Source organism: Scophthalmus maximus, chromosome 19 (genome assembly GCF_022379125.1).
Source record: "Scophthalmus maximus strain ysfricsl-2021 chromosome 19, ASM2237912v1, whole genome shotgun sequence".
In the NCBI taxonomy this organism is placed as follows: domain Eukaryota; kingdom Metazoa; phylum Chordata; class Actinopteri; order Pleuronectiformes; family Scophthalmidae; genus Scophthalmus; species Scophthalmus maximus.
In genome coordinates this window covers 807,501-827,500 of record NC_061533.1, presented here as the reverse complement: position 1 = coordinate 827,500, position 20,000 = coordinate 807,501, and the positions used below count along the sequence as shown (strand labels likewise).

General features: G+C 47.8%; 3 protein-coding genes across 10 annotated transcripts in view; 1 reads left to right on the top strand and 2 right to left on the bottom strand.

The window, feature by feature from the left end:
- LOC118314327 (fibrinogen C domain-containing protein 1-like) overlaps positions 1–1,486 on the bottom strand; it is a 5,637-nt gene extending 4,151 nt beyond the window's left edge. The window contains exons 1-2 of one of the 3 annotated variants that reach the window (XM_035640715.2): positions 1,257–1,486; positions 397–475 (exon numbers count right to left, since the gene is read on the bottom strand). In XM_035640715.2, the coding sequence (XP_035496608.1) occupies positions 397–474 (78 nt within the window). In that variant the 5' untranslated portion in view covers position 475; positions 1,257–1,486. Of the gene's footprint in view, positions 1–396; positions 1,083–1,256 lie in introns of those variants that run through there. The other 2 variants (XM_035640717.2, XM_035640716.2) reach the window with 2 other exon arrangements.
- Positions 1,487–3,903: 2,417 nt separating this feature from the next.
- On the bottom strand, positions 3,904–6,437 carry med27 (mediator complex subunit 27). Of its 2 annotated transcripts, none has more exons than XM_035641016.2 (8): positions 6,190–6,436; positions 5,566–5,710; positions 4,883–5,013; positions 4,708–4,801; positions 4,508–4,615; positions 4,377–4,418; positions 4,214–4,291; positions 3,904–4,095 (listed from the first exon to the last, which is right to left on the bottom strand). In XM_035641016.2, the coding sequence occupies exons 1-8, from the start codon at positions 6,390–6,392 to the stop codon at positions 3,961–3,963; spliced, it is 936 nt and encodes a 311-aa protein (XP_035496909.1). In that variant the 5' UTR covers positions 6,393–6,436; the 3' UTR covers positions 3,904–3,960. The 2 variants fall into 2 exon arrangements, with proteins under 2 accessions (XP_035496909.1, XP_035496910.1); XM_035641017.2 differs by lacking the exon at positions 3,904–4,095 and adding an exon at positions 4,106–4,170 and having other exon boundaries at positions 6,190–6,437.
- Positions 6,438–7,574: 1,137 nt separating this feature from the next.
- LOC118314011 (netrin-G2) overlaps positions 7,575–20,000 on the top strand; it is a 12,877-nt gene continuing 451 nt past the window's right edge. Inside the window, exons 1-11 of one of the 5 annotated variants that reach the window (XM_035640082.1) lie at positions 7,575–7,742; positions 9,000–9,389; positions 10,429–10,687; positions 11,156–11,301; positions 11,419–11,657; positions 12,098–12,270; positions 14,945–14,968; positions 15,615–15,620; positions 19,387–19,554; positions 19,663–19,806; positions 19,909–19,998. In XM_035640082.1, coding sequence (XP_035495975.1) covers positions 9,165–9,389; positions 10,429–10,687; positions 11,156–11,301; positions 11,419–11,657; positions 12,098–12,270; positions 14,945–14,968; positions 15,615–15,620; positions 19,387–19,554; positions 19,663–19,806; positions 19,909–19,998 — 1,474 coding nt within the window. In that variant the 5' untranslated portion in view covers positions 7,575–7,742; positions 9,000–9,164. The other 4 variants (XM_035640081.1, XM_035640083.1, XM_047329135.1 and 1 more) reach the window with 4 other exon arrangements.

The following is a 20,000-nucleotide window of genomic DNA, read 5'->3' as shown; positions in this document are numbered from 1 at the left end:
GATGTGATGTCAGCACAGCTGGAGAACAGCTGGTGAACTGGTGTGATTGGGTTGTCCACTTGATATCGTCTCCATGACGACGCCATGTTTTTGTTGTGATGCACATTGACAACACACGTGATGCCAGAGTTATGACTTCAGAAGAAGAATGATGCAGTGACTGAACACACAAACACACACACACACATTCACTTGTGGTCTGATTCAGAATCAATTACATCATTGATCAAAATCCATCTGAGTTTGAAGTTGTTTCAGTATTTTTCTCTGTTGGGTTCTCGGGGAGAAGACTCACGATCTGCTTCAAGTCACAGTCCTGATCCTGAACCAGCAGAACGTGTCCAGATCGTCGAATCAGAACTCAGGTTAGCTAACAGGCTAACAGCTGGTGTTTACCTTGTGTTTGTTTGGTCGTTTACTGTCGAGTTCTGAGCTGCTGTTGTTCATGATGGTCCACCGATCATTCAGCATCATCCTGGAACCACAAGAGAAGAGTTAGAACCCGGACTGGAACTTTCTGGACCTGCAGAACACAAGAACCTCTCTCTGGACCTTTAGAGCCTGAATCTGAACCTGGACATTCAGAAACGCTATCAATGACCTCAGAGAACCTCCCTGTAGACAAGCAGAGAACCCCCACATGGTTCCTTCAGCCTCCTCAGGTTCTGATGGATCAGTTCAGACGTGTTGACAGTCGCAGCAGCTGCTCGGTGTCTGTTTCTGTCAGCGTCACTTTAATCTGATTAACACAGTGTCTTTGAACGCCTCACTGTCACAGTCAGGTCCATAAGTATTGGGACAGTAACAATGAAGTCAACATCACGATATGATGAAGTTCAGACCTCCACAAGTTCATATCTTCTGATGATGTCACTCTGACTGTAAACCTCCATAGTAACCAACATGAGATCAAAAAATCCTTCATGAGTCGCAGGACGGAGATGTGTGCCGGTCTCATCATATCTTCAACAGCCCCAGATTATAATGATCTCTCTCATGTTTCTATAAATTATTTATATATTTGAATCATTTCATTACTGTTGTTTCTCTCACACGAACATTCTGATAAAACATTTCATCAAACTTCAGTTTGTTCGATACAGTTTCAAATATTCACATGATCAAATCAATTATTTCAAATATAATTATATATTCACATGAATCATCTGTCAAACCTGAGCAGGGCAAAGTTCTGTCTCAAGTTATTTCAGCGTGTTAATAAGAACACATCACTGATATTGATTATCAACAGTTACCTGTCTGTCCTCCGGCTCCAGACGAACACCACCTCAAACAATGAAGAAGAAAAATCCTGAATGAAACTGAAGTTTGAAATTTAAATCTTCATGACGAGTCCAGAGACCATCGGCTGAGCCGCGGGCGTGAGACACCGACTCCCACAGAGAGAGAGAGAGAGACACCGACTCCCACAGAGAGAGAGAGAGAGAGAGACACCGACTCCCACAGAGAGAAAGAGAGACACCGACTCCCACAGAGAGAGAGAGAGAGAGACACCGACTCCCACAGAGAGAAAGAGAGACACCGACTCCCACAGAGAGAGAGAGAGACACCGACTCCCACAGAGAGAAAGAGAGACACCGACTCCCACAGAGAGAGAGAGAGAGAGAGACACCGACTCCCACAGAGAGAAAGAGAGACACCGACTCCCACAGAGAGAGAGAGAGAGAGACACCGACTCCCACAGAGAGAAAGAGAGACACCGACTCCCACAGAGAGAGAGAGAGAGAGACACCGACTCCCACAGAGAGAAAGAGAGACACCGACTCCCACAGAGAGAGAGAGAGAGAGAGACACCGACTCCCACAGAGAGAAAGAGAGACACCGACTCCCACAGAGAGAGAGAGAGAGAGAGACACCGACTCCCACAGAGAGAGAGAGAGAGAGAGAGACACCGACTCCCACAGAGAGAGAGAGAGAGAGAGAGAGAGACACCGACTCCCACAGAGAGAGAGAGAGAGAGAGAGAGAGAGACACCGACTCCCACAGAGAGAGAGAGAGAGAGAGAGAGAGACACCGACTCCCACAGAGAGAGAGAGACACCGACTCCCACAGAGAGAGAGAGAGAGAGAGACACCGACTCCCACAGAGAGAGAGAGAGCGAGAGAGAGACACCGACTCCCACAGAGAGAGAGAGAGAGAGAGACACCGACTCCCACAGAGAGAGAGAGACACCAACTCCCACAGAGAGAGAGAGACACCGACTCCCACACAGAGAGAGAGACACCGACTCCCACAGAGAGAGAGAGAGAGACACCGACTCCCACAGAGAGAGAGAGAGACACCAACTCCCACAGAGAGAGAGAGAGAGACACCAACTCCCACAGAGAGAGAGAGACACCAACTCCCACAGAGAGAGAGAGACACCGACTCCCACAGAGAGAGAGAGAGAGACACCAACTCCCACAGAGAGAGAGAGAGACACCAACTCCCACAGAGAGAGAGACACCGACTCCCACAGAGAGAGAGAGACACCGACTCCCACAGAGAGAGAGAGAGACACCGACTCCCACAGAGAGAGAGAGAGACACCGACTCCCACAGAGAGAGAGAGACACAGACTCCCACAGAGAGAGACACAGACTCCCACAGAGAGAGAGAGAGACACCGACTCCCACAGAGAGAGAGAGAGACACCGACTCCCACAGAGAGAGAGAGACACAGACTCCCACAGAGAGAGAGACCGACTCCCACAGAGAGAGAGAGAGACACAGACTCCCACAGAGAGAGAGAGAGACACCGACTCCCACAGAGAGAGAGAGAGAGACACCGACTCCCACAGAGAGAGAGAGAGAGAGAGACACCGACTCCCACAGAGAGAGAGAGAGAGAGAGAGAGAGACACCGACTCCCACAGAGAGAGAGAGAGAGAGAGAGAGAGACACCGACTCCCACAGAGAGAGAGAGAGACACCGACTCCCACAGAGAGAGAGAGAGAGACACCGACTCCCACAGAGAGAGAGCGAGAGAGAGACACCGACTCCCACAGAGAGAGAGAGACACCAACTCCCACAGAGAGAGAGACACCGACTCCCACAGAGAGAGAGAGAGACACCGACTCCCACAGAGAGAGAGAGAGACACCGACTCCCACAGAGAGAGAGAGACACAGACTCCCACAGAGAGAGAGAGAGACACCGACTCCCACAGAGAGAGAGAGACACAGACTCCCACAGAGAGAGAGAGAGACACAGACTCCCACAGAGAGAGAGAGACACCGAATCCCACAGAGAGAGAGAGACACAGACTGCCACAGAGACACCGACTCCCACTGAGAGAGAGAGAGACACCGACTCCCACTGAGAGAGAGAGAGAGACACTGACTCCCACTGAGAGAGAGAGAGAGACACCGACTCCCACAGAGAGAAAGAGAGACAGAGGAGGGTGATAATCTGAGCAGATTGAGTTCAGTCGTTCATACGCTATGTAGTTCAACACCTCAACGCGCAAACAACATGGTGATCAACATATTGTGGTGTCCCGAGGAGCGTGACTTCATACGTTCTTTTACATGTTCATAAATTTAGTTACTAATTCACTTGTATGATGACTGACTGAAATTCTACAAGAGGAAAGAAGAAGGTGGTCGGGGAGGACACTCTGTCCTGGACTAGACTCTTGACTGTCCTGGACTAGACTCTTGACTGTCCTGGACTAGACTCTTGACTGTCCTGGTCTCCTACACGTTGAGATTGCTTTTAGCAATGAAAACTGCTCTATAAATGAAATTTATTATTATTACACGTTGGCAGCCGGCGGTTTAAGGACGACATATGCATCACCAGCAGGAGAGGATTGTGGGTAATGTAGTATTTAACTCCCAGTTCTCAGGTCCAAACATCGAGTTTGATCCAATGAAATGAATTAAGACAAACGGTGACACGTATAAAAAATTTAAACAAACTTTATTTAAACTTTACACACAACAAAGAGACAGGAAGTTGTTTACATGCGACATGTGTCGTGAAATGCCTCAAGGGTCCTAAAGTCCCTCCATGTTGGAGGAAGTCCGTCCTGCAGGAAACGACCACAACGTTGACACGAAGACTGGAAGAGTTTAATGTAGCTCCGCAGCCAGGTCTGAGGGTGAGACAGATCAGAGAGACAGATAGGTCAGAGAGACAGGAAAAGTTTAATGTAGCTCCGCAGCCAGGTCTGAGGGTGAGACAGATCAGAGAGACAGACAGGCTTCTCTCACCATGAAGGACCGGACCACGACGTCGGGCATCTGGGGCAGCTGATAGTGCAGCAGGGCGGTTGTAGCATGGTCCGTTACCTGGCAACAGCACAACCAATCAGAGCAGAGCTTGCTGAGTTCAGGTGTGAATAGAGACAGACAGGTGAGAACAGGTGAGTCTTACCTTCTGGAACACCTGGTACTGAGACTTGGTCCAGATGTCCAGCTGAGGAGGACAGACAGACAGACAGACAGACAGGTTACCATGGAGACAGACAGACCGAAAGACAGGTGACCTGTCACGTCACCTCTCACCTTTCCATCCTCGTTGTAAACATTCTCATTGAACCCTCGAACGATGGTTCTGTCAATGAACAGTGAACGCATCACGACGATGGCCTTCAACACCTTCCCCAGGGTGACCTGACAGAGAGACAGGCAGACAGGTGAGACAGGGAGACAGATGTGTGTCAGAGAGACAGGTGTGTGTCAGAGAGACAGGTGTGTGTCAGTACCAGCAGAACAGCTGACGTCCCGTTGGGTCTGAACAGCTCAATGGTCATATCAGGAAACATCCTGCCGATCCGAGAGATCACATCATCCACGTACCTGTAACCACAGCAACATGATGTTAGTTTATTTATACTTATACTTCTATATATTTATATTCAGTGTGTGTCAGTGACTCACTGAGGAGGAAGGACCAGAGTACTGGGCTGGACTTTGGGTCGTCTCTTGGCTGAAGCTCCCATCTGATTGGCCGATCGTTTGAGTGACTGTTGGTTCAACAGACTTGAGGCCAGACCAGCATGGTACTGCAACTACACGCACGCACACACACGCACGCACACACGCACGCACGCACGCACGCACGCACACACGCACGCACGCACGCACGCACACACGCACACACGCACACACGCACACAGTCGTTGTGTAACGACAAACTTTACAATTTGATTTTTTTTATTTAGTCAAACAATGCACTTTTTCACGAACACAAAGAAGTCGTCCATCCTGGTGTCCTGCACAGTGCACGGCGGTTGCTATGCAACACACTGTAGCGTTCCTCAGAAAGAGGCTACGAGACGTTAGCCGCGTTCAGAGGCTGTTTAAGTTCAGAGGCGTGTTGGCGTTGACCAGCTGACCGAGCGCTTTGAACTCTCAGACGTTTCCTCAATTTCACTCCGTCTCTACTCACGTCGTCACTTCCTGAGTGATACGGACCTGTGCAAACTGATTCGACATGATATGATCCAATCAGATCACTTGATTTGAGCAACCTCTTTTTATAAATATACATACACAAAATGGGGGGCGTGGCCGTCTGAAGGTCTCAGTACAAACAAACATGGGCCTGTTGCCGTGGTTACCTTGTTGGACCACTTGTAGGCCTGCAGCAGCTGAGAGTACAATGGAGTCTTGTCCTGAACCGGGTCCAGACTCAGTAAACCAGAGTTATGAAGCGGATGAGACTCTGAGGGGCGACCCACTAGACCACTGAGACGCTCCAACTCACTGGGGGGGGGGGGACAGAGAGAGAGAGAGACAGGTGTAGGGGGACAGAGAGAGAGACAGGTGGGAAGAGAGAGAGACAGGGGACACAGAGAGAGAGACAGGTGGAAAGAGAGAAAGACAGGGGGGCAGAGAGAGAGACAGGTGGGGAGAGAGAGAGACAGGTGGGGACAGAGAGACAGGTGGGGACAGAGAGAGAGACAGGTGGGAAGAGAGAGAGACAGTTGGAGACAGAGAGAGACAGGGGACACAGAGAGAGAGAGAGACAGGGGGCAGAAAGAGAGAGAGACAGGTAATTCATCTGAACCTTTATGTCACTAAAAGACGTCCGAGCGATTAAACAGTCACGAGTCGGACGACGACAAGCGACGTAAGTGTCGTTTGTCCTCATGTATACAACATGTATATACATGTATATGTATATATGTATATACATGTTGTATGATAGATGTGTACACGACATCAGACGGGGACGGACTCACGTCAGGTCTCTGTTGACCGCCTGCAGATGGTCCTGGAACTCGGAGATGAACTGCTTCTCTCGACCCTCCAGTGTCTCCCGGTTCTTCATCCCGTCCTTCAGGGACTCGAACACGCGGCTCACGCTGGAGCGCAGCGCCTGGATTCCGTTGATGGCGTGAGAGAAGGCGTCGAGGTTCACCCCGACGTTCACCGCGTCCGACATCTTCTCTTCTCTGCTGCTGGCGCTCACAGATGACGTCACGCAGAAACACCTCTTCGTCTTCTTCTTTTGTCCTTTTGGCGGCGGTCAACTAGCGTTATGGTGCAATACCGCCCCCTGCTGTGTTGGTGACACAGAGGTTTCTACCGAAACAGAAACCAGAGCCGCAGAATGAGAGTCGCGACAACGGAAGTCCAACATGCAGCAGGTCACGTGACTCATGTCGACTTCAGATAGTTCAGAAGTTTGAATCATAATTCCGAGACAGAACCAATCGTCAATAAATGCATTGATTTACAATAAAGCAGAGGGACATGCCGATGTAGTTGCTCTATGAAGGTAGTCAATACGTTTCTTAAATCATAAATAATCATAAATCATAATCCGCTAGCATGTTGATCAGATTCAGATGTGTTGATAATTAACAATCTGATTATGTAAACGTCTCGACACAGATGCTCTGTGATCCGACTGCTCCGTTGTCGCGACTCTCTCTCGCGACGGCTCTGACATGAACTTAAACAAAAATCATTATTGAATAAATAAATGAACAAAATGTGTATAAGTCCTGTCTGATGAAAACACGTCACACATTTCTGCTTCACTTGATGGATTTATTAGTTATTTTGTCCAAGTTTTATTTTTTATATTTGTTAGGTTTTATATTAAACTATATAAAGTGACTGTACAGTGTGTTGTACATAAAGATATATAAAGTGACTGTACAGTGTGTTGTACATAAAGATATATAAAGTGAATTAAAGCTGTTTTAAATCTGTGACTTTAAACTGTGGATTAGAGAGAGCTAGAAAGAGACAGAGAGAGAGACAGAGAGAGAGACAGAGAGAGAGAGAGAGGGAGAGAGAGAGAGAGAGAGAGAGGGAGGGAGAGAGAGAGAGAGAGAGAGAGAGAGAGGGAGAGAGAGAGGGAGAGAGAGGGAGAGAGAGAGGGAGAGAGAGGGAGAGAGAGAGACAGAGAGAGAGACAGAGAGAGAGACAGAGAGAGAGAGAGAGGGAGAGAGAGAGAGAGGGAGGGAGAGAGAGGGAGAGAGAGGGAGAGAGAGAGAGAGAGAGAGAGAGAGAGAGGGAGAGAGATAGGGAGAGAGAGGGAGAGAGAGAGAGAGAGAGAGAGAGAGGGAGAGAGAGAGGGAGAGAGAGAGAGAGAGAGAGGGAGAGACAACAGGGAAAAGCAGAGGAGCAGAAGAGAAAAAGGGGAAGAGAAGAGAAGGAAACAAGACGACAAGTCAGAGGAAGAGAAGAAGCAGAAGAAGAAGAACAAGAACAAGAACAAGAAGAGGAGATGAGCAACAAGAGGGCGAACGACTGTTTAATCAGCTTATCAACAGAGAGACAGGTGAGTGACAGAGAGACAGGTGAGTGACAGAGAAAGAGACAGGTGAGTGACAGAGAGAGAGACAGCTGAGTGACAGACCCAGCGTTCTCTGTCTTTTTAATCACAAGACAACAAAGGATCAATAACTGTATACATGTATATATGTATATAAGTTTATTCTGTACTTTGTATTTCATGTAAGTGTCATGTCTAGAAAAGCACAAAATAAAACCTATATATTATTATTATTGTTATTATTATGGTGGAAATCTTGATTTCCTTGAGAAATGAACAAATAAATATTCAAACATAAAAAGTTTGTCTACAAGTCATATTTAATTGAATCAAAGTCAAGAGGACAGTAGAGTCTGTTCAGCGGGTTCAGAGGTCTGACCCAGATCATACAGGACAGACATTTTAAATAGTCAACAAGAGCGATGGCCTTATCATCTCTCAGACTCCTTCTTCTTGGTCTTACTACCCCTAATAAACCAGCTGTTCATTAACTCCTTGTAAACCACACTTCCCTCATCTGCTCCTCTACCCCAGGCTCAGCTAGTTATTACCTCTCGTAAACAGTCTTTCCCACATACCGGAGTATATGTTAATACATGATTATATGAGAAATTGACACCACAATTATTATTATTATATAAAGACAATCAGCGACTGTATATGAAGACGATCACTGACTGTATATAAAGAAGATCACTGACTGTATATAAAGACGATCAGCGACTGTATATAAAGACGATCACTGACTGTATATAAAGACGATCAGAGACTGTATATGAAGAGGATCACTGACTGTATATAAAGACGATCACTGACTGTATATAAAGATGATCACTGACTGTATATAAAGATGATCACTGACTGTATATAAAGACGATCACTGACTGTATATAAAGACGATCAGTGACTGTATATAAAGACGATCACTGACTGTATATAAAGACGATCACTGACTGTATATAAAGACGATCAGAGACTGTATATGAAGAGGATCACTGACTGTATATAAAGACGATCACTGACTGTATATAAAGACGATCACTGACTGTATATAAAGATGATCACTGACTGTATATAAAGACGATCACTGACTGTATATAAAGACGATCAGTGACTGTATATAAAGACGATCACTGACTATATATAAAGACGATCAGTGACTGTATATAAAGACGATCACTGACTGTATATGAAGACGATCAGTGACTGTATATAAAGACGATCACTGACTGTATATACAGACGATGTTGTGTTTTCTTTCAGTCACTGGACTCGACTTCTTCTTCGTTGGTTTAAATAAAGCAGCTTCAGGTGATGATGATCATCTGATGGATGGTTACCAAGGCATCAACAACTGTAACCATGACAACCACCTGTTGAGATGTGACTTCCTGCTGAACTTCCTGTCTGTCTGACAGTCAGTCCACCATGCCCTGCCCCCTCCTCATGCCCCGCCCTCTCCTCTTCCTCCTCCTCCTGTCGTCGGGTCGGTCTCAGCTCCAGTGTCGGACCCTCCGCGGCTCGGAGGCGGGGCCAGGGTGGGAGTTCTCTGCCTGTCAGCCTCCACCCTCCAACATGAAGGAGGTGATGCAGATCAGAGTCGACCCCCCTGGGATCACCTGTGGAAACCCCCCAGAGAGGTTCTGTACACTGGTCAGTCTCACACACACACACACACACACACACACACAGACACACACACACACACACACGATGAGAACAAGCTCATTCATTGGTTCACGTCTCCTGGATCTAACTTCATATTCTCTTTGATTTGACACTTTAACACATTTAAATGTCGTTGCAGACTAAAGTCAACATCAAACAACAGGTTTTCATTTTAAAAAAATCAAATCATCACTAAATCTGGAAACTCTTCTTCCTCTTCATCTTCTTCTTCCCCTTCTTCCTCTTCTTCAAACCTATTACCCTGGTTACCAACTGCCGTTAAAACATTAGCGTAGCAACATTAAGGCTACAAACATCCCATAAGTCATCACGGTGTGTGTGTGTGTGTGTGTGTGTGTTTTCTTCATCTATAAAGTTTTACTCTTAATCAATTGATGAATCAATGTAATGTCTGAGGTCCAGGCCAATAATCATAATGTGTCAATCATCTGACTCGGCATGTGACCTACTGTTGGGCCCTGACCTCCGGCCTGACGACCTGCTGTCATCTAATTGATCCTCTGGGAAACTACAGTCTTGATGAATGATTGATGAATGAATGATGAATGATTGATGAATGATTGATGAATTATTGACAAATGTGACACTTGTAATGAAAACTAGATAATTCATCAATGAAATACAAATATAGAAATATATCAACTTTAGAATCAATTGAATATTAGCATAACAGAAATATTCTGTATGTGTGTCTGTCTGTGTGTGTCTTTGTCCGTGTGTGTGTGTGTGTGTGTGACAGTTGGCAGCAGCAGCTGAAGTCAAAGGATAAACCTCTAAGTCACTGATCAGATTAACATTAGTGTTAATCCTTCACTGACATGTGTGTCAGTGGGACACACACAGTAAAACATTTATATATTGTGAGGATGTGAAGAACATTAAAGACTGTGTGTGTGTGTGTGTGTGTGTGTTTTATGATTGTATTATAAAAGTTGAGAGTTATTTCATTTTGTTAAATATTATTTTTATTATTTGTATAATGCACCTGGTTGTTCGTCCTCAGGAGAACCCGTACCTGTGCAGTGACGAGTGCGATGCTTCCAGTCCGGACCTGTCTCACCCTCCTCAGCTGATGGGAGACAGGGAGAGGGGCGGCCTCATCACCTATTGGCAGACAGTCACATGGTCCAGGTATCCTGAGCCGCTATTGGCCAACATCACGTTGTCCTGGAACAAGAGTCTGGAGGTGGTCGATGACATCACCATCACCTTCGAGTATGGTCGACCAACCAGCATGATCCTGGAGAAGTCCATGGACAAAGGTGATTGGTTTATTTATCAGAGGAGAGAGAGAGAGATGCCTGGTGGCAGAAGGTTCTGCTTCCTGTTCTCCTCTCACAGACTCTAGAACCTCAGTCGTGGTCTGTTGGAGGAGGGGCCCTGAGGGGGGAGGGGGGGGCCCTGATGGAGGAGGGGCCCCCTGATGGAGGAGGGAGGAGGGGGGACCCCTGATGGGGTGTTGTTGATTTTATTGTTAACAGCAGGATGATGTTTGTGTTTATGGATATTAACTGTTTGATTTTATGATGTTATATTAATGTTCTGATAATGTTATATTGACGTTCTATTCATGTTATATAAATGTTATATTAATGTTATGCTAATGATATATTGACGTTATAGAAATGTTACATTAATGTTACATTACTGTTATATTCATGTTATATTCATGTTATATAAATCTTATATTAATGTTATATTGACGTTATGTCAACACGTTTGTGTTCCAGGTGAAACATGGCAGCCGTATCAGTTCTACGCTGACGACTGTCTGGAGACATTCGGCATGTCGCCTAAACGATTCTCTGATTTAGCACCGAGTAATCTGACCCGGGTCATCTGCACCGAGCAGTACTCGGGCTGGGTCGGAGCCAAGGTGAGTAACTGCTCCTCCTTCAGGTCAAACTGTGGAACTGATCAACTGTTCAACAGCCATCGACCAATCAGACAGAAGCTGTGTTTGATGAACTGCCTGACCCGGTCTGACCGACAGGAGGATAAGGTCGTGGTGTTCGAGGTGCGAGCTCGGTTCGGTGTGTTCGCCGGTCCGAAGCTGATCAACATGGACGCTCTCTACACGCGCATGGAGACGACGACGGGTCTGAGAGACTTCTTCACCTTCACCAACCTGCGGCTCCGACTGCTGCGCCCGGCGCTCGGCGGGACGTTTGTCCAGAGAGAAAACCTGCTCAAGTACTTCTACGCCATCTCCAACATCGACGTGCCCGCCAGGTGTGTGTGTGTGTGTGTGTAAGTGTGTGTTACTGTTTGTGTGTGTGTGTGTGTGTGTGTGTGTGGGGGGGTGGGGTGGGTGTTACAGTGTGTGTTCCTGTGTGTGTGTGTGTGTGTGTGTGTTACAGTGTGTGTGGGTGTGTGGGTTCCTGTGTGTGTGTGTGTGTGTGTTGGGGGGGTTCCTGTGTGTCACAGTGTGTGTCACAGAGTGCGTTACAGTGTGTGTGTGTGTGTGTGTGTATTCCTGTGTGTTACTGTGTGTTACAGTTTTTGTTTGTGTGTGTGTGTGTATGTGTGTGTGTGACACAGTGTGTGTGTGTGTGTGACACACAGTGTGTGTGTGTGTGTGTGTGTGTGTGGGTGTGTGTGTGTGTTCCTGTATGTTATTGTGTGAGTGTGTGTGTGTGTGACAGTGTGTGTTCCGGTGTGTGTTCCTGCAGGTGTAAATGTAACCTCCATGCGTCTCAGTGTGTGTTACGAGATGCGACTCTTCAGTGTGTGTGTGACCACAACACGACGGGTCAGGACTGTCAACGCTGTCGTCAGGGATACGCGTCTCGCAGCTGGAGATCAGGATCTTACCTGCCCCCCCCCCGAGGCAGCGCCAACACCTGTACGTACCTGAAGACACACACACACAGACACACACACACACACACACACACACACACACACACACACACACACACACACACACACACACACAGGAACACACCCTCAGTGGTCAGTGGGTCAGAGACCCTCATTGGATCAGAGACCCTCAGTGAGTCAGAGACCCTCAGTGGATCAGAGACCTTCAGTGGTCAGTGGATCAGAGACCCTCAGTGGTCAGTGGGTCAGAGACCCTCAGTGAGTCAGAGACCCTCAGTGGATCAGAGCCCTTCAGTGGTCAGTGGGTCAGAGACCCTCAGTGGTTCAGAGACCCTCAGTGGTCAGTGGGTCAGAGACCATCAGGGGATCAGAGACCCTCAGTGGTCAGTTGGTCAGAGACCCTCAATGGATCAGAGACCCTCAGTGGTCAGTGGATCAGAGACCCTCAATGGATCAGAGACCCTCAGTGGTCAGTGGATCAGAGACCCTCAGTGGTCAGTGGTTCAGAGACCCTCAGTGGTTCAGAGACCCTCAGTGGTCAGTGGGTCAGAGACCATCAGGGGATCAGAGACCCTCAGTGGTAAGTTGGTCAGAGACCCTCAGTGGATCAGAGACCCTCAGTGGTCAGTGGATCAGAGACCCTCAGTGAGTCAGAGACCCTCAGTGGATCAGAGACCTTCAGTGGTCAGTGGGTCAGAGACCCTCAGTGGTTCAGAGACCCTCAGTGGTTCAGAGACCCTCAGTGGTCAGTGGGTCAGAGACCATCAGGGGATCAGAGACCCTCACTGGTCAGTTGGTCAGAGACCCTCAGTGGATCAGAGACCCTCAGTGGTCAGTGGATCAGAGACCCTCAGTGAGTCAGAGACCCTCAGTGAGTCAGAGACCCTCAGTGGTTCAGAGACCCTCAGTGGTCAGAGACACTCAGTGGATCAGATATCCTCAGTGGGTCAGATACCCTCAGTGGTTCAGAGACACTCAGTGGATCAGAGACCCTCAGTGGTCAGTGGATCAGAGACCCTCAGTGAGTCAGAGACCCTCAGTGGATCAGAGACCTTCAGTGGTCAGTGGGTCAGAGACCCTCAGTGGTTCAGAGACCCTCAGTGGTCAGTGGGTCAGAGACCATCAGGGGATCAGAGACCCTCACTGGTCAGTTGGTCAGAGACCCTCAGTGGATCAGAGACCCTCAGTGGTCAGTTGGTTTAGAGACCATCAGGGGATCAGAGACCCTCACTGGTCAGTTGGTCAGAGACCCTCAGTGGATCAGAGACCCTCAGTGGTCAGTGGATCAGAGACCCTCAGTGAGTCAGAGACCCTCAGTGAGTCAGAGACCCTCAGTGGTTCAGAGACCCTCAGTGGTCAGAGACACTCAGTGGATCAGATATCCTCAGTGGGTCAGATACCCTCAGTGGTCAGTGAGTCAGAGACCCTCAGTGGTTCAGAGACACTCAGTGGATCAGAGACACTCAGTGGTCAGAGACCCTCAGTGGTCAGTGGGTCAGAGACCCTCAGTGGTTCAGAGACACTCAGTGGATCAGAGACACTCAGTGGTCAGAGACCCTCAGTGGTCAGTGGGTCAGAGACCCTCAGTGGATCAGAGACCCTCAGTGGTCAGTGGGTCAGAGACCCTCAGTGAGTCAGAGACCCTCAGTGGTCAGTGAGTCAGAGACCCTCAGTGGTTCAGAGACACTCAGTGGATCAGAGACACTCAGTGGTCAGAGACCCTCAGTGGTCAGTGGGTCAGAGACCCTCAGTGGATCAGAGACCCTCAGTGAGTCAGAGACCCTCAGTGGATCAGAGACCCTCAGTGGTCAGTGGGTCAGAGACCCTCAGTGGATCAGAGACCCTCACTGGTCAGTTGGTCAGAGACCCTCAGTGGATCAGAGAAAAGCGGGAGGGAGATTCAATGTCTCCCACCCAGCTCTGCCGCCGCCGCCGCTCCTCCTCCGACTTGTCGCTGGCTCCGGCCGGCTTAGTCGTGGGTCGCGGTGGACGGAGCGCCTGGTGGGTTTGTGTTTTTCTCCTTTTTCTCCAAACCCTTTGCCTCGTGGAAATTTACTTTTTAATCTCGGGGGGGGCCACCGCCGACGGACGGGCGCGAGGCTCGTGGTTGCTGTTTTACGCATCCTCCACGTCCTCGCGCTCTCTCTGCTCGTCGGCCGGCTCTTCTCCCCCGTACCCTCCTTCTCTTCCCCGCCTTTCCCCTCTCTGTTTCGGCAGGCTGGGACTGGCAGCGCCCCCCCGACGGGATCCACTGACCGCGCCGCAGGCTTTGCGCAGGCTTTGCGCAGGCTTTGCGCAGGCTTTGCGCAGGGGATCCTGTTCGCGGGCGGACGAGTCCAGGTGCGGTGGGAACTCCTGAGATTCTCCAGAGCGACGTGAGCCTCGTCTCCCTCTACCCAGGGAGGCGAGCCACGGCCTTGGCCATAACCCCACTTTGACTAAGACCTCAGATTAGACGACACAATCCGCTGAATTTAATTCTATTTAACTATTAAATTGAGGGAGCAAAAGTAGTATCGGCTCCAAATATCAGCTCAAGAAAATCGGCAGTCCGTATCGGTCATCGGGTAAGGCTGATGAAAAAAAAATCGGTATCGACATCGGCCCTAAAAATCTGTATCGGTCGATCCCTAATTCAGTTACATAAAGTTTCAGCTTAATGGATGAAACTTTATTATTAACTTGTGTTTTTACAGGTCAAGCAGCAGAAACAGCAGCTAGTAAGTACTTATCACCTGTCTTTCTGTCTGTTTACCTGTCTGTCTGTCTGTTCACCTGTCTGTCAGTCTGATCACCTGTCTGTCTGTCTGTTCACCTCTCTGTCTCTCTGTTCACCTGTCTTTCTGATCACCTGTCTGTCTGTCTGTTCACCCGTCAGTCTGTCTGTTCACCTGTCTGTCTGATCACCTATCAGGTCAAGTTTAGTTTCAGGTTTAGAAGGAACATCTGCATGTTAGGGATGAACAGATGTGTCCTATCCCCATGTTTTCAACTTTGTTTTGTTTTGTTTTTAGGGGGGGTCATGTGAATATTGTTTATTATTATTAATGTTCCCAGGGTTCATGTTCTTCAGGGTCAGTCCGTTCTTCAGGGTTCATATTATTCAGGGTTCATATTCTTCAGGGTTCATGTTCTTCAGGGTCAGTCAGTTCTTCAGGGTTCATGTTCTTCAGGGTCAGTCAGTTCTTCAGGGTTCATGTTCTTCAGGGTCAGTCTGTTCTTCAGGGTTCATGTTCTTCAGGGTCAGTCTGTTCTTCAGGGTTCATGTTTGTCAGGGCCAGTCTTTTCTTCAGGGTCAGTCTGTGTCTGTAGAAAATAGAGAAACCTGAGATTCACTAAAGAGTCATAACTCTTCTTCTCTGACAGCGGCTGGTGAGTCTGACACAGCAGCATCTGATAGACCCTCTGGCTCATCAGACGGAGTCACTGACACTGCTACCACAACTGACACTACTGCTACTATTGAAAGTATTGTATCAACTGACATTACTGCTACTACTGACAGTATTGTATCAACTGACACTACTGCTACTACTTACTGTTTTATATCAACTTACACTACTGCTACTACTGACAGTATTATATCAACTGACACTACTGCTACTACTGACAGAATTATATCAACTGACACTACCACAACTGATGCTACTGTAACTGACAGCACAACTGCTACTGACAGTATTTCTACCACTTCCACGACTGACCCTCTTCTTACCACAGGTGGTACTACTACTATGTACACATTTAGTACTGACATGGTCAGTGCCTCTTCTACCCCTGACACATGGAGTATTACTGCTGCAGAAACAAGTACCACTAGTGATACACCACCTGACAATGTTCCTTCTATCACTGATTTGACTACTTATTTCACTAGTACTAGTAATGCTGACAACTTTCCTACTGTAGTGGGAACTACTACTGGAACTACTACTGCTGTCAGTAGTACTGTTCGTACGATGGGTACTGATGAATTCCCAGGCTTTATTGCTACCACAAGACCGACGGTGGACACAGCTCCATCCATCCCAGCTCTGGAGACAGCAGACAATCTGGCCAAGCTAGCTCCCACAGAACCAGACACAACCTCTCCCAGTACCACATGTAGCACCTCCAGGCCAAGCACTGATACCAACAACCCCACAATTCCAGAGGTGTCTTTTTTTGACCCAGTGACTCCACCCTCTGACTCCACTTCCTCATCAGACAGCACAGACTCCACCTTTTTTGGGACTGGTACTACCAACCCGATTATCGGTACTACCCTATTTGCCGAAGTTACCACATCAACTGGAGTCCTGCCTCTAACAACCATCCCAGACACAACGCTGTCCAGTGATAGGCCTCCACCTGGGACATCTACATCCATTGCGTCAGCCCCATTCAGTCAGACTGGAACTGCTTCACCAACAAATTCTCCTGATGTTCCTTCAAACTTTCCAATAGATACACCACCTCCTGGTGTACCACCTCCTGATTTACCTCCTCCTGATGGACCTCCTGCTGATCTTCCTTCTCCAGATATACTTCTTCCTGATGTACCACCTCCAGCTGTACCTTCCTCAGATGAACGCCCTCCTGATGTACCTCCTTTTGATAGACCTCCTGATGTACCTCCTCCAGATAAACTATCTCCTGATGTACCTCCTTTTGATGGAGCTCCTCCTGATGTATTTCCTCCAGATGTACCATCTTCTGATGTACCTCCTTTTGATGGAGCTCCTCCTGATGTATTTCCTCCAGATGTACCTCCTCCAGATGTACCATCTCCTGATGTACTTCCTTTTGATGGAGCTCCTCCTGATGTACCTCCTCCAGATAAACCATCTCCTGATGTACCTCCTTTTGATGGAGCTCCTCCTGATGTATTTCTTCCAGATGTAACTCCTCTTAATGTACCATCTCCTGATGTACCTCTCCTAGATGTACCATCTCCTGATGCACCTCCTCCAGATATACCATTTCCTGATGTACCTCCTCCAGATATATCATCTCCTGATGTACCTCCTCCAGATGTACCATCTCCTGATGTACCTCCTGGTGATTTTCCTCGAGCAGTGCCAGCTTCTAGGACTCCAAACTCTCCAACAGATGTACCTCTTACAGCTCCCAATGCTACGGTAGAGTCCTTGCCATCTCCCCCTAAGGGAGGAGAAGGTGATGCTGCACCAGACAAAAGCTCTTTAGATCGGTCTGAACCTGTTCGTGATTTGGCTCCTGTGGACTTCACCTTTCCTTTTCTGGAAGATAAAGATTCAGTTGAACCTGGACCAGATTCTGGAGCAGATGCTGGACAAGCTTCTGAATTGGTAACTGTAGGTGATTCTGGAATAATTCCAGATGCTCCTGGGCCAGAATCAGTTGATACTGGACTGGGTTCCATCTCAGAGGATCCAGATATAGGGGACAAACAGAACAGTAGACCGAAATCCAATGAACCAGATTCCGCTGCAACAGATCGTACAGGTCCTGATCTGGAATATGGACCAGAATCACCTCCAGCAGTAGATGATCCAGGAGTAGGAATTTCTCCTTCAGCAGCTCAGAAGGAAGAAAAGTCTGGGAAGGATTCAGCTGCTGATGGGTCACCAGGATGGTCAGAGTCCATTGAAAAGAAAGACTCTCAACAAGAGAAGACAGGAGAGCAGAAAGAGGAGAAAGGTACAAAATGAAGAGATCAGATTCAGATTCAAGTTTACTTTATGTCCAATAACAATAGCTGCAGTAGGAGTATAATTTTATTAAATTGCGTCCTTCCATCTCTGAGCAATAACACTCAAATGGGTGGATCCTCCTCAGGGTTAGTTTACCAGTAACGGAACTAACAAGCTGTGTGGTCAGTCAACATTCACGGTCTACAAAGGCCACAAACTCCTCCAAAGGATTGGGGGCCCTGAATTAATTAATTAATTAATGAGGCACAAGGTTTTATGTTCCACGCTCTGAATCTGATCTGATGTAACATAAGTGTAATAACTGAAGGTGAAATGTTGATTCATCCTTCAAATAAATTCTGCTCATGTTTTGAACCCAAATTTAAATTCTTCAGCTGCTGAGGCCAAAGAGGAAATGACAAAGGAAGCTAAAGAGGAAACAATGAAGGAAACTACAGAAGAAACAAAAGAACAAAAGAAGGATGAAGGTCAGAAGGAGAAAGATGACAAAGGTTATGAGAAGAAAGGTACAACACAGAAATATTACAGTCGTAGTCATACAAGTAGAAGCATTTACCTTTGCCCGCTCACCTGCCAAATCTAATGGTAGTTAGTTCAGAGTCGACCCCCGATAACCCCTGACCTTAGAGTGAGCTGTTGTCTGCTCGTTGCCACGGTTACACATTTTGCTTTGTGTCTGAAGCGACCCAGAAGATTCTGATTCCAGGCGGACCAAAGGTCAGTCAACTGTCCAAAATCGCCTACGTGACCTTCCAGGGTAAGAAGAACGGGCTCCTCCTCCTGTAACAATGACACCTCCCCCTTACTCCTCCACCTCCAATCAACTGGCCTCTTCCCCTGTGACCCTGACTCCTCTCCCTGATCATCATGACTGATGGGTTAGGCTGCAGAATGTCACCATGTCACATGACATGAAAACAGCTGTTTGATGTGTATCTTCATACACCTCCACCCCTCAACCTGTGTGTTCATACACCTCCACCCCTCACCCTGTGTGTGTTCATACATCTCCAGCCCTCACCCTGTGTGTGTTCATACACCTCCACCCCTCACCCTGTATGAGCGTCATTGAGCGTCATTGATCAGTGTGTTCGTGTTGAGACCTGACCATCAGTATGATGTGGGCGGAGCTTCTCTGTGACATCACATTTATACTTTAGTTGCTGGTTGTTACTTCATAACTTCAGTTACTTTACTCAACAGTGTCTTTAGATACGTCACTGCGTGTTTGGTGACCTCAGTGAGTTTTACCCAAGGGGGCGTCGCCAGGATTAACAAGAACCGCCCACTTGTAACATTAGGCCCGACCCACATGCAGTGAGTCATCGAGACATTCAGCTGGTAGCGACGAAACAAGACAACGTTACACCATCGTCTCCAGATATTCAAGGATCTTTGGTTGTGAGACAGAAATGTGTGTGTTGTGAGTGTAACATTGGTGTGTGTCTCTGTGTGTGTGTCAGAGTGTGAGTGTAACGGACACTCCAACCGCTGCAGCTACATTGACTTCATCAACGTGGTGACGTGTGTGAGCTGCAAACACAACACGCGAGGACAGAACTGTCAGTTCTGTCGCCTTGGTTACTATAGAAATGCCTCGCTGTCACTGGACCACGAGGACGTCTGTGTGGGTCAGTCGCACAAACACACACACACACACACACACACACACACACACATCAGTGCAACTGATAATAATGATATTATTACTAATAATAATGTAATATTCTGTGTGTCAGAGTGTGAGTGCGACACGCAGCGCAGTGTGTCTCCTCACTGCTCAGACTCTGGTCTCTGTCAGTGTAGAGGCGGAGCCACAGGGCGGCGCTGTGATGCCTGTTTACTTGGACACACTTGGAGAGGAGCTGAAGCCGGCTGCACAGGTACACAGAGAAGGGGCGGGGCCTCAGAATCACCTGTGATATCAGTGACGTGTAAATCAATAATAATAATAATGTGTGAATGTTTGACGTGTCGTCCGTCAGTGAACGTTTGTGACGAGGAGCGTTTGATTTGTCAGAACGGAGGAACCTGCGTCGACCTCCAGCGTTGCGTCTGTCCGGACACCTTCACAGGT

What these genes read in the sequence shown, in the direction of transcription:
- med27 (XM_035641016.2), bottom strand. Translation starts at nt 6,392, where the DNA reads ATGTCGGACGCGGTGAACGTCGGGGTGAACCTCGACGCCTTCTCTCAC. An exon ending in GCGGTCAACAGAGACCTGAC is followed by an intron (nt 5,711 to 6,189) that starts GTGAGTCCGTCC and finishes CCCCCCCCCCAG; the next exon opens with TGAGTTGGAGCGTCTCAGTG. An exon ending in AGTACCAGGTGTTCCAGAAG is followed by an intron (nt 4,292 to 4,376) that starts GTAAGACTCACC and finishes TGCTGTTGCCAG; the next exon opens with GTAACGGACCATGCTACAAC.